The sequence below is a fragment of the Mauremys reevesii genome, linkage group 14 (genome assembly GCF_016161935.1).
Source record: "Mauremys reevesii isolate NIE-2019 linkage group 14, ASM1616193v1, whole genome shotgun sequence".
NCBI lineage: Eukaryota > Metazoa > Chordata > Testudines > Geoemydidae > Mauremys > Mauremys reevesii.
In genome coordinates this window covers 27,918,815-27,931,713 of record NC_052636.1, presented here as the reverse complement: position 1 = coordinate 27,931,713, position 12,899 = coordinate 27,918,815, and the positions used below count along the sequence as shown (strand labels likewise).

Sequence of the window (12,899 nt, the reverse complement as noted above, 5' to 3'; positions counted from 1 at the left end):
TGGCCCAGCTACTATTCTGTGTTTGTACTTCTCCTAGCACAATGGGGACCCACTGTTAGTTGGTCCTTAGGCACTAAGGTAATGAATATGATTTATAATCATAATAATTCTCCTGCCACTTTGAGCCAAGGAAGCTGGCCTTGGGATGTTACTGCTTAAAAATGAGCTGGGGGTTAAAACCATGGACTATTCTTTGTGACAAGTATCCCACAAATTCCACTGACCTCCCTGGTTTTCTTTGCCTGCAGTAGGGTTTCCAGTTTCCAAACCTGATGTGATCTCCCAGCTGGAAAGAGGGGAAGAGCCGTGGGTCCCAGACCTCCAGGGCTCTGAGAAAGAAGTGCTTCCAAGAGCTGCCTGCACAGGTGAGGACTTGGTTAAACCAACTCAACAACTGTGCGGGAATGCAGGAAACATTTGGGATGCCCTACAAAAACCCTGTGAGCTCTCCAAGTTCAGGATTGTTCCCTGCAGATGTGGAATCATTATGGCAGATGTCACTCATGGCTTCCCTCCTATTCTGACTGACAACTGGCAGGAGGTCCCGCCCCGATCTCTCTTTCTCCTGAGTGTTCTCGTGAGATGCAGACCAAAACTGATCCCTTCCTCTCTCCTCTGGGGAAGGTTTTGGGGAAAATCAGCTCCTGATAGGTTTGATCTCTCCCCCACATATTTTGGATTGTTCATCCCTTTTTCCATTCCTCTCTCTGAGATTTTCTTTCTTTCCGGTGCAGGTAGTGATCTATGTCTGGATTCTCTCTGTCTCCAATTAGGTGATGGAATGGTGAGTCAGAATGAGGAGGAGAAACCCCATCAGGAAGATGCTGAGCAAGGAGAACCACCTGGGACATTATCAGGAAGATCCAAAGGGAATGTTTCCAGGAGTTATGCACTCCCAGAAAAAACAAAAGCCTGTGAGACTCAGGGGAGGCCAGAGGGAAACTTTAGTAGCCACTCAGACCTTATAACAAGTGACAGAATCTACTTGGAAGAGAGACACTACACATGCCATGAATGTGGGAAAAGCTTCAATCGGAGCTCTGCCCTTATCAGACATCAGACAATCCACACAGGTGAGAAACCTTATGAATGCTCTGAGTGTGGGAAATGCTTCATCGATAGTTCAGCCCTCATCTCTCATCAGCAAATCCATACCGGAAAAGCGCCCCACACATGCTCAGTGTGTGGAAAAAGCTTCAGGCGGCGTTCTCACCTTATCACACATCAGAGAATCCACACAGGACAGATGCCTTACACGTGCTCAGAGTGCGGGAAAATCTTTAGTCAGAGCTCAGACCTTATCACACATCGTAGAATCCACACAGGAGAGAAGCCCTACACGTGCTCTGAGTGCGGGAAAAGCTTTAATCAGAGCTGTCACCTTATCACACATCGGAGAATCCACACAGGAGAGACGCCATACACGTGCTCCGAGTGCGGGAAAAGCTTTAGTCAGAGCTCAGACATTATCAGACATTGTAGAATCCACACAGGACAGACGCTCTACACGTGCTCTGAGTGTGGGAAAAGCTTTAGTCAGATCTCAAACCTTATCAGACATTGTAGAATCCACACAGGAGAGAAGCCCTACACATGCTCTGAGTGTGGGAAAAGCTTCAATCAGAGCTCAAACCTTATCAAACATAGGAAAATCCACATGGGTGAGAAACCTTATGGATGCTCTAAGTGTGGGAAATGTTTCTTTAATCGTTCAGACCTCATCTTACATCAGAGAATCCACACAGGGGAGAAGCCCTACACATGCACTGAGTGCGGGAAAAGCTTTAGTCAGAGCTCAGACCTTATCAGACATCAGAGAATCCACACAGGAGAGAAGCCCTACACATGCTCTGAGTGTGGAAAAAGCTTCGGGCGGCGCTCTCACCTTATCACACATCAGAGAGTCCACACAGGACAGGCACCTTACATGTGCTCTGAGTGCGGGAAAAGCTTTAGTCAGAGCTCAGACCTTATCAGACATCGTAGAATCCACACAAAGGAGAAGCCCTACACATGCTCAGAGTGTGGAAAAAGCTTTAGTCAGATCTCAGACCTTATCAGACATCGTAGAATCCACACAGGAGAGAAGCCCTACACATGCTCTGAGTGTGGGAAAAGCTTCAATCAGAGCTCAAACCTTATCAAACATAGGAAAATCCACATGAGAGAGAACTGTTATAAATCCCTTGACTAGGGTTGGCCAAAAAATTTTTTTAAAAAAATCACATTTGCTCATTCCCACATAGTGATTTTTGCACCATCTTCACCAAGGTCTCTCAGCTCCACCAGATCAGTTGCCTGCTTCTGCCTTTTGCAGCTCACCCTTCTTTGGGGTCAGTCCTGTGATTTTTTTCTATCAACTTCTTTCCTTCTGAGTCAAAGGAGTGTGTGTCCCTCCTGCCAGGAATGTTCATCACCTCCAGGTGGGGGAGAGGTTTTATCCCAACAAGCTACACTGAGGCAAAAACTATCTGTGCCTGACAGCCACTAGGGCTGTATATGGCGTTGGCTGCTCAAGTTAGTGATCTTAATGTAAAAAATTGTAGTGCAGATGCAGCCCAGGTGCAGGGGTTGGCATTAGCTTTCCCCTTGACCTGACCTAAACTCCATCACTTTCCCTAGTCTAAACAAACCCTGAGCATCACGGTTATATTGTTCCCCCATTTCACAGCAATTGTTAGTCATCGAGTTCTCCCTTGGGGAACAAATTGTTTCATTCCCAGTTGTTCTGATGTTGCTGCAGGTTGGGCTGGGGAGCAGATATTTTTATGATCATTTTCCGCACTTAAACTATATTGAACTATAACAAAGAGCAGGAACAGGGCAGGGATAGGGGAAAAAAGTCATTTCCCCCATTGTAACAACAGACGTCGTTAAGGTAAGTCAGAGGGATTCCCTTATTCCCCATCACCATCCTCCTTCAATCCATGCTAGAACCTAAGAATCCTTTTCCTTTCCCCCGTTGTGGGATGGGAGACTTCCAAAAGTGCTCCCTGTGCTATAACATATGGCTAAGGTCAGAGAATAAACCCCAAATATCCCCTGAGCTTTGCTTTTTGAATGCTGTGTTTCCGATTACTTCAAGCCGGGGTATTGTGGTTATTTACCAGTTTCTCTAGCACTGTTCCTACCACTGTTTCTGTAACATATTTTGTTTTTTTGGGACAGGGTTGTTATTCCTTTGCCTAACCCCAACCTGGAAGGCCAGGGTGTCTGTTTTCTCTGGCCCCTCTCCACAGACAAATCTGACAACGTTGAACCTGCCAGGAGCAAACAAAAAGCCCCACCGGTCACACACACAAAGCAGATAGACACACACAAGACACAGCTCAAATACTGCAGTTTCTTCTATCAACATTTCCACTTTCCCACAGCATGTTAGTTCTGAAGGTTGTTTTAATTTATTTTCTTGGAACCAGAAATGGGGAAAGAGACACTGGAGTCAGTGGAATTACAGCAGGGAGGGATAAGTCTTATGATTCATCACTAACCAAAGGTTTTGTGAACAGAGCGATAATGTTACTGAATGGTCTAGCTAACCCTGCAGTTAGAAACAATCAGCTCTACAAGTGGTAAATTTACAGAGGCTCTGCTGCTGATTATGAAATAAAAGCACATTACTGATAGGGAAAATTTGCCCCCCCTGTCCAGCCTAGGTTATTATTTGCTTGCAGCATTTATTGTATTAGGCCCAAAGGCCTATAGTCTAGACAACTGTTATATATAAAGCCAAGGTTTGCATTTCTGCTTTTAATATGTTTATCTGTACAGAGGGCATTCAGGGAAAATGAGGAACCAAAAGAAGGAAATGAGATAGGAGTGTTCAGCTTGTTTTTGCTTTCTGTATGAATTTTAGCTGGCATAAGTAACCGCAGAGAAAGGGTCTTAAGACTGGCAGACCACCAACGAAAACTGCCCAGAAACAATGAAAGGAAAAACCATATATGGAAGAAGATTGCAGTAGCTTGCTTATGTTATAAGTGTTACTCCCAAATAAGGGAATTTTAAGAAAATGCTAATTTGCGGTTTTAACCTATATAAGTGTGATAAGAATTGAAACAGGCAGAGGGGAGCTTAACCCTTATAGGGGAATACGCTACCTCTCTCCCTGCATGCATGCTTGTACTCTAATAAAGTGCCTCAGGCTGCCTGATTCTAAATTCAAAGGTGTGGTCAATTTTTTCCACAACAATTTGGGGGCTCGTCCGGGATCCACAGATGACATCCCTGGATCGGAGGACCGCGGGCGGTTCCCTTCCAGACCCCGGGCCCATCTAACAGGTAAGAGACCTTTTGAAATCTCTAGAGGGGTCTGAAGGAGGACTGATCCGTAGGCTCCGGCTTGGGGTAAGTCACAAGCTGGATCTGAACTTTTAACATCAGGCAGGCCAGACGCCTTTTCTTGAGGTTGGTTTGACCCGTGTAAATCCCGGCGTGGTAACGAGTCCGGAGTTGGTTGGTTGGTTGTTTGGAAGTGCCGGCAAGCTCAAGCCTCGGACCCGCGCTCCTTTTCGTCCGAGGGAACTGATAGCCTTTTTTGGGGTTCGGGGGTCCCGGAGCCACCAGGTTGGGAGGGACCAGAGCAGTATTCGCCCTGGCGACTGTGCCAGGAACGTGCCTGTATGTGTGAGGCCGTGCGGCCTGTGTGTGTATAAGGCCGAGCGGCCGGAGTGTGTTGGTCGTGGAAAGACGCCCCAGACCCCCTGCGAAGCAAGAAATTGCTCGTGACCGGGGGTGTTCTGAAAGCAAGCTCCACAACCCGCTTGACGAAAAATTGAAAAGCTTCCCTGACTGGCAGGCCCTGGTAAGTGGCTAACCAGTCAGGGTGCTTGTGTGTTCCCCATCCTGTTGCCCTTTACCCCTCCACGTCCCCATGATCCTGTGACCGCTCTTTGAGCACTGCCTTCACCGAAGGCCGCAGGGTCCCTTTGTTTCCCCCCCGGAGCTATAAGCTCCCTTCCCTTCTCGGAGAGGAGGGAAGCCCCAGGGAAACTGCACCGTCGGCTCGGAAGCTGCTGCAGCACCGTTGGCTTGAAGGCTGGTGCTCAGGGCTGAAGAGAGACGTGCGGAGACCACGGGCTTTTCTGTTAGCCCGCCCCCCTTACCCGCTCGCCCTGTAGGTTTGGCAGAGGCGGTATCCCGAGCCTCGGAACCTGCTCCCTTGTGTTCCTGCCATGGGCAGGTCAGTGGGCCACTGGTGATAGAACCGGGGCAGTCCTAATAAGCATTCCTTGTGTGATTGGCTTGAGTAGAAGCAAGAGCTGGAGTGAGAATGGGGTCCGGAGGGTCAAAAGCCATTCCGGTCCCACCTAAAGGCACGCCTGCTGCTTATATGTATGTACATTATGGTTCGTTGACGTGTAAACATTTAGAGAAATGGAATTGGTATACTAGGGATGATTTGAAACTGCAGTTTCCCCTGGAGGGAAGTTTTGACCTTGACAGGATTGTGCACCTGAGGGGAGCCCTTCTTGCCAATGCCGTACCTCAGGGACAGTTTGATGCATATTTTTTGTGGTATGATGAAATGGGAAAGAGGCGTCAGGAGTCTCAGGTTAGGGGACTAAAGGATTCTCAGGAGAAACTTAGGCAAAAGCTTAAGGAGACACAGGATAAATTGATCCTTACGTGTGGCCCTACGGACCAGCCCACTGCTGGCCCGAAATCATCCCTTTTTCCTGTTCGCCCTATTACAAAGGCGACAGCTTCTTGTTTAACCCCATCAGCCCCGTCCCCTGATGTGATTGATTTGTTCCTGGAGTGCAGACAGTGGCCCACCCAACTCCGAGACCAAGCCCCAGCCTCGGATGAGGAAGGGGACGACTCGGTAAATCCCTCACAGGAGGCCTCTGTCCGCTCTGAACCCCCTTCTTATATATCTACTACTACCCAGTTCCCTTCGACTTCGAGAGGGTCAGGTTCCTCGGATTCCGAATCGGGGAAGTTGAATTCCTCGGGGAACTCAGGATCCACTCAGGTTTCCCCTGAGGCTCAGCAACGACTTGCAGAGTTATCTCAGCACGTCGAAGAAGCGATTGCCAGAGCTGCAACTGACTGTGATTCTACCGAAGATCCAGTACGGCGTCTATCAGATGCCTTTGAATTATTAAAAACCTTTGTGTAATCACCTACCTCACCCCCAGCTTTCCGTACCCGATATAAAACGCTTGTAAAGAAGGGTCAGGATAAAACGGGTAATCAATATGGGGAGTTGTTTAACCCTCAGACAGGGAGTTTGCTGTTGCCTTTGAGGCAATTACCCGGAGGAGATGGACGGTTGGTAACTGTACATGCTCCTTGGTCACCAGTTGATTTATATAATTTGATTGACAAATTTCCTAAAATTCGGGAAGATCCCGAGAAATTTCAGGAACAATTGAAAATGGTTGTACAGTGTTATGACCCATCCTGGGCTGACATAGATCAGCTTCTGCGAGCCATGTTACCCAGGGAGACACTTAATCGTCTCTACGATAAAGCACACTGGCCAGGATCAGAGGACGGACCAAATCTTACACATCAGGACTTGGTTCGACACAGGGAAAATTTAATCAGAGAAGTCCTTTCGGTGTGTCCCAAACGGACTGACTGGACTAAAATAAATGCATGTAAACAATTGAAGGGAGAAAATCCTGCTGATTATATGGAACGCCTTAAACAGGCATTTGAGAGGTATTCAGGTATTAACAGGGCGGAAGAAACGGCTCGACAAGCTGTAGTGGCAGCCTTTGTTCAGGGGCTCCTCCTGAAAATTAGTGAGCCGTTGAAATTAGCAATCGTTGATTGGGAAGGAAAAGATATGGAAGGTATTTTGGCTGCCGCCCAACATTTTTTTCGACTATTGGAAAAGAAAAAAGAGGACACTGAAACCAAACTCATGGCTTTACAGATTCAGAATTTACAAGGACCCCAGGATAAATTCTCTAAACAGAAACAAAATAGAGACATTCCTATGGTGGCTTTTCACCCAAACCCCAGTACTAGCACCTCACGTGCTTGTTTTGAATGTGGGCAAGAGGGGCATTGGAGGGCACAATGTCCCCGAATATACTGTGCTTATTGTAAGCGGAATGGGCATTTAATAAGAAACTGCTCTAAGCGACCTACGGGGCCTCGTTCAAGCCCAGCACGGGAGCAAAACTCTTTTCAGACATCTCAGCCTTTCCCTGACCCACCCCCTTTACAATTTAATTGTTAGGAGAGCCATGAGATTAGTGACATCGTTGCTTCACTTCTTCCGGTGGATCAAACTGGTCCAACTGTCTCTTGTATTATTAATGGTATCCCCACCCCCTGCTTAATAGATACTGGAGCCTCACGTTCTACTCTGAGGGCACAAGAATTTCCATCCGTACCCCTATCCACGGATATTGTTACTGCGGTGGGTGTGGGAAACTCCCCTATTCCCCACCCTGTTACATCCCCTTTGTCTGTTTCTATTGGTCCCTTATCTGATTATCATGCGTTTCTTCTTAGCCCATGTTCCCCTGTAAATTTATTGGGAAAGGATTTGCTGTGTAAATTGAACTGTACTATATTTTGTACCCCTGACGGGGTGTTTTTGGAGGTGCCCGATCCTGCACAAAATGAAGTTTTAGCTCTGTTGCAGGGGGGGCAGCCTCCACCGGGGGATGCCGAGCCTGGCACTTCCTTATTGCAACAGGAATTGCTAGCTAAGGTTTCTCCTTCACTGTGGGCGGACCATGCAAACCAGGTTGGACGTATTGGCTCTGCCCAGCCGGTGAAGATTTGTGTGAACCCAGCAAAGCCACTTCCCAGAATTCGACAATATCCTCTGTCTAAACAGGCTGAGGATGGCATTCGTCCAGTGATTACTGCCCTGTTGGAGCAGGGCGTTATCGTGCCAACAGTTAGTGAATGTAATTCTCCCATTTTTCCTGTACGTAAGCCTGGGAAACAAACTTGGCGATTCGTTCAGGATCTTCGAGCTATTAATGCTGTTATTGTTCCCAGTTTTCCTGTGGTCCCAAACCCTGCTACTATTCTTTCATGTATTCCTTTTTCAGCGTGTTATTTTTCTGTGATTGATCTGTGTTCTGCCTTTTTCTCTATTCCTATCCATAAGGATAGTCAATATTTGTTTGCCTTTACTTATCAGGGTTTTCAGTATACCTGGACTAGGTTACCACAGGGTTATACTGAATCTCCTACTATCTTTTCTCAAATCTTGAAAAGGGATTTGGATGATATTAAATTTCTTATGGGTTCTGTTTTGATCCAGTATGTAGATGATTTGTTACTTGCTTCTGATACTTTAGAAGCCTCTAAGGCGGACACACTTATTTTACTTCAGGCATTAGCTCAAAAGGGCCACAAAGCCTCTAAGGCAAAACTGCAACTTTGCTTGCCTTTGGTCCGCTATCTTGGACATGATATTTCGGCAGGGCAGCGAGGTTTATCTCCTTCACGTGTGCAGGCTATCCTTCAGATACCTAAACCGATCACAAAGAAGCAGATGCGGGGATTCCTTGGCATGGCAGGTTACTGCCGACAATGGATTCCTGGATATGCTTCTCTTGTTCGCCCTTTATATGATTTAACCTTGAATAGGGTATCTGATCCTATTTTTTGGACAGAGGAAGCTGAAAATGCTTTTCAACAAGTTAAATGTGCCTTAGCTCAAGCCCCCGCATTAGGCCTCCCTGATTATAAAAAACCTTTTACTCTGTACTGTCATGAAAAAGACGGTTCAGCCCAAGGAGTGCTTACTCAGTTGCATGGCGATAAAAATAGACCAGTGGCTTATTTTAGTTCTTTTTTGGATTCTGTAGCGGTGGGTTTGCCTCCATGTCTTCGATCTGTGGCTGCAGCGGCCACTCTTGTGGAGGCTTCAGCTACATTGGTGTTAGGTAATCCTTTAACTGTTGCTGTTCCACATGCGGTTACGGCCCTCCTTACTAAGGGCCACACTCAGCACCTTTCTAATTCTCGGCTCACTAAATATGAATTGCTGCTTTTGAATGCAGCAAATGTAACCTTAGTTAGGTGTCCAGTTCTTAACCCAGCCTCTTTGTTACCTACAGCAATTGATGGTGAGCCTCATGATTGTATATCTGTTACTGCTGAGCTTATAACCCCTAGAGCTGATCTGCAGGATGTCCCCCTTCAAAACCCTGATTTGATATTTTTTGTAGATGGATCTTGTCTTAGGAATTCAGCTGGCCAGCTTATGGCGGGCTATGCTGTTTGTGATTTGTATAGTATTATAGAGGCTTTTTTCCTTCCGACTGTTAAATCTGCTCAAATAGCCGAATTGTTTGCCCTTACCAGAGCTTGCCACCTGGCTACCGGACATTCGGTAACCATTTATACCGACTCCAGATATGCTTTTGGAGTTGTGCATGATTATGGGCAGCTCTGGAAATATAGGGGTTTTCTTACTTCTAGTGGTTCACCTATTTGCAATGGCTCCTATGTTTCAGCCCTTTATTTGCCCTTCAGCTCCCTTCTTCTATTGCTATAGTAAAATGTTTGGCCCACGAAAACCCTGCGATGATGTTACGCGAGGAAATGCCCTGGCGGATGCTGCCGCCAGGCAAGCGGCCCTTTCCGGTCTCCGCCCCACCGAAATATTCCCTTTGTGCACTTCAGCCTCTTTCTCCAGCTACATCCTCTCAGGACCTTGCACGTATGCAGGAATCTGCACCTGAGAAGGAGAAGGTTGCCTGGAAGTTGTCTGGGTGCTCGAAACACCCAGAAGATGCTTTGTGGCGTGATCTAAATGGTCGCTTGGTTGCGCCCCAGGCTTTTCTTCCCTACCTGGCTCGCTTGGCCCATGGCTTAGCCCATGTGGGTAAGGGAGGGATGATTGCATCGGTAGCGAGACATTGGTATGCCCCAAAGTTTTCCAGTGTGGCTCAGCACTATTGCAATTCTTGTTCCATCTGTTTAGCACATAACAGCGGTAAACCAATCCGCACTAATCTGGCAGCTCACCCTGTACCATGGGGGCCATTTGTGAATATTCAAATTGATTTCATAAGTATGCCAAAGTGTTGTTCTTATGAATATGTGCTAGTGTGTGTGTGTATGTATTCTGGGTGGGTTGAGGCCTACCCCTGTGTTAAGGCTGATTCCATCACAGTGGCAAAGAAGCTATTTATGGATTTTATTCCTAGGTTTGGACTACCTGTCTCTATAAATAGTGATAGAGGTACTCATTTTACTGGCCAGATCATGCAGCATCTTTGTAAGACCCTCAACATCGTGCAACATTTGCACTGTGCTCACCACCCTCAAAGTGCAGGGCGGTGGAGCGTAAGAATGGGGAGCTTAAGAACAAGCTCGCCAAGCTATGTTCTGAGACTGGCCTTAAGTGGCCTGATGCCCTGCCCTTAGCTCTGATGCAAATGAGGAACACCCCGATGCGAAAGCATGGGTTGTCTCCACACGAAATTCTCATGGCTCGACCAATGAGAATGCCAGTCTCCCCACCCTTACTCCCTAAGCAAAGTAATTTACAGCTAGATGATGATGCTGTTTTGGATTATTGTAGGGCACTAATCCGTCATGTTAGATTTATCCATTCACAGGTTACAGACGCCCTACCTGAACCTGCAGATACTGCATGCCACCCATTGCAGCCCGGTGATTGGGTCTACCTTAAAGTGCACCAACGGAAATCCTCCCTGGAACCTCGGTGGAAGGGCCCTCACCAGGTGCTGTTGGTTACTCACACGGCGGTCAAGTGCCAAGGATACCCACGTTGGGTCCACGCCTCTCACTGCAAAAAGGTTGCCCCACCTTTGGATCCCACTACGGCACCCTTCGTTCCTAAGGTTCAAAATCAAGTCACTAAAAAGGACTATAATCCAGTAGGAAATTCTTTTAACACCTAAGCCCCAGGACAAGGAGCCAAGATATAATCTCAGGAAAAGACTTTAACGGAGAACTAGGAAAAGACTTATTTCCAATCTGTTAAGAGACTCATTGCAATGGCTGATCCAAGAGCAAAAATCAAAGAATCAGCCATGGTACGAAAGTGGCTTATGCCGTCCCTTTGGTTTATTTGTGTAACTATGTTTTTTTTATTGCTTTTGAATCTTCATGATACCCTTATGTTTTTTTGGATGTCAGGGAAAGTTAATGCGCCCGTTACCCCGATCCCTATAACATCTTTAAGTCCCCCCTTACGAAAGACCAAACCGATCTTGTACAAAACAAAACCAACCCCACCCACGAAGCCATGTCCAGCCCCAGTAAAGAAAAGGCTGGCGCGGTCGGCTGAGGTGAGGAAGGGAATTACACCTTTGACCATGACAGATATAGAGAATTGGCCCTGGTATAAAAGACGCAATATAGTCCACTGGCAGGGGGGAACATGTGGAATATATTCTTGGGAATGTGGTACCGAATGGCTGGCAGGATTTATCCCACAAGCTGCACATTGTACTAAGGGCCAAGTACCATACCCATGTCAAACTATTCCCTACTTGTTATCGGAACCTAATCCTTCCTTTTCAACAGCCCCAACAAGACAAATTGTTCCTACCCTCCATCCCCGCCCCCACCAAGGACACAACATGACCTTTGACGATTTTACATGGCCTAGGCCCTCTTCTATTAGCAATTTATTTTCTTATTGTTCAACCAAATTAATTTTTTTTGCTCAAGGCCACCTTTACCAGCGGGTAATGGAGTGGGAACCTTTGGGAACTGTACGTGTTCATTCTATTAACGTTTCTGTTTATTATAATACCACACCCGCAAAAACCGTTTCCTTTATGCAACAGTGGGGAAAGGATACAGATGCAATGTTATTCCCTGGCCTGTGTCAAACCCTTAATACCCAGGGTACCTTTTGTTTCCTAATCACCCAGGTGACAGTAGATGCTGTAACCACCCATAGACGATGTTCCACGCAAACCAACTTTTTGTGCAACGAAACTTTCCCTCTCACTGAAAATATTACATGTACTCTTGTTCAATTTACCCCTACACATACTGTTAACGAGACCATATCTAAGCAGGGTGTACAAGTCCACCCCCAACAGTTGTGGTATGAACCTTTGGAAACTACTGATCCCGAGGGATTTAAATGGACTATACTTAATGCCACATTAGGGACTATTAGGTTTATATTGTCTTTGACTCATTTTCAAATTGCCACCATTTATCCTAATTGTACCAGGGGGGCGGCCATCCCACTAGTATTACAACGTGTTTGGATCCATAAGTCTAGGAAAAGGAGGGATCTTCCTAACGCATTGTGGAAGGGGGCAAATAGTGTTGCCTCCGCTTGGAGTGTCTATAAGACCTATCAACATGAAAATAGATTGGGACAATTGGAACAAGCAGCGGGTTTTATTACCGGGGCACAGATCACTGGGATCAAGGCCGGGGTTGGAGAACTACATTTAATCTCCACCCTTAGTGTCATCACCCACGACATGTTAAGCCAAATGATCCGGAGCGTTTCTGAAGCTGGGAAGGCATCGCAGTGGGACCACGCATGTGCAGAGGTACAAGAATTCCTTAATGCCCAATTAAATTCTATTCAAGAAGACCTCAAGCACCAAACTTGGCCCACTGCCCTTACAGATACTTCGGGCGTGCCACCTGACTTATGGCCATGGAAACATACATGGAGATTCTCAGGATGGAATTGCTTAAGCTCATATTGCTCCTTCCAGGCTTATGGTCCTGTGAAAGGTGTTTAGGCCCCCACTTACCGCATTCTCCTGGACCTTGGGGAGGTTGCTTGTGGGACTGGGTGATCCACCGAGATGTGTGGGAAGTTAAGCCACCCCACGGCCCCAATCGGTTTTTGCTCGGTGCCACGGAAATAAGACCTGATCTTTGGATAGGATTGGGTAATTTGTGGACTTTATGGCCTTTAGAACCGCCCCAATTGCAGTGTATTCGTAAGCTTAGCCCTG

At 46.8% G+C, this 12,899-nt stretch overlaps 2 protein-coding genes across 2 annotated transcripts; both read left to right on the top strand.

Annotated features, from left to right (window-relative positions):
* Nucleotides 1–988: 988 nt before the first annotated feature.
* LOC120381738 (zinc finger protein 271-like) lies at nt 989–2,176 on the top strand (the record flags this gene model as incomplete). Its single annotated transcript, XM_039499852.1, has 1 exon — nt 989–2,176. A coding segment is annotated over one exon (1,188 nt), but the record flags the coding sequence as incomplete, so codon positions are not given.
* A 1,072-nt stretch (nt 2,177–3,248) lies between these two features.
* Nucleotides 3,249–12,699, top strand: LOC120381733. Its single transcript, XM_039499848.1, has 2 exons — nt 3,249–4,281; nt 10,538–12,699. The coding sequence occupies exon 2, from the start codon at nt 10,956–10,958 to the stop codon at nt 12,678–12,680; it is 1,725 nt and encodes a 574-aa protein (XP_039355782.1). The 5' UTR covers nt 3,249–4,281; nt 10,538–10,955; the 3' UTR covers nt 12,681–12,699.
* Nucleotides 12,700–12,899: the final 200 nt, after the last annotated feature.

Excerpts from the sequence above, each read along its gene's own strand:
- LOC120381733 (XM_039499848.1), top strand. The coding sequence starts at position 10,956 with ATGGCTGATCCAAGAGCAAAAATCAAAGAATCAGCCATGGTACGAAAG.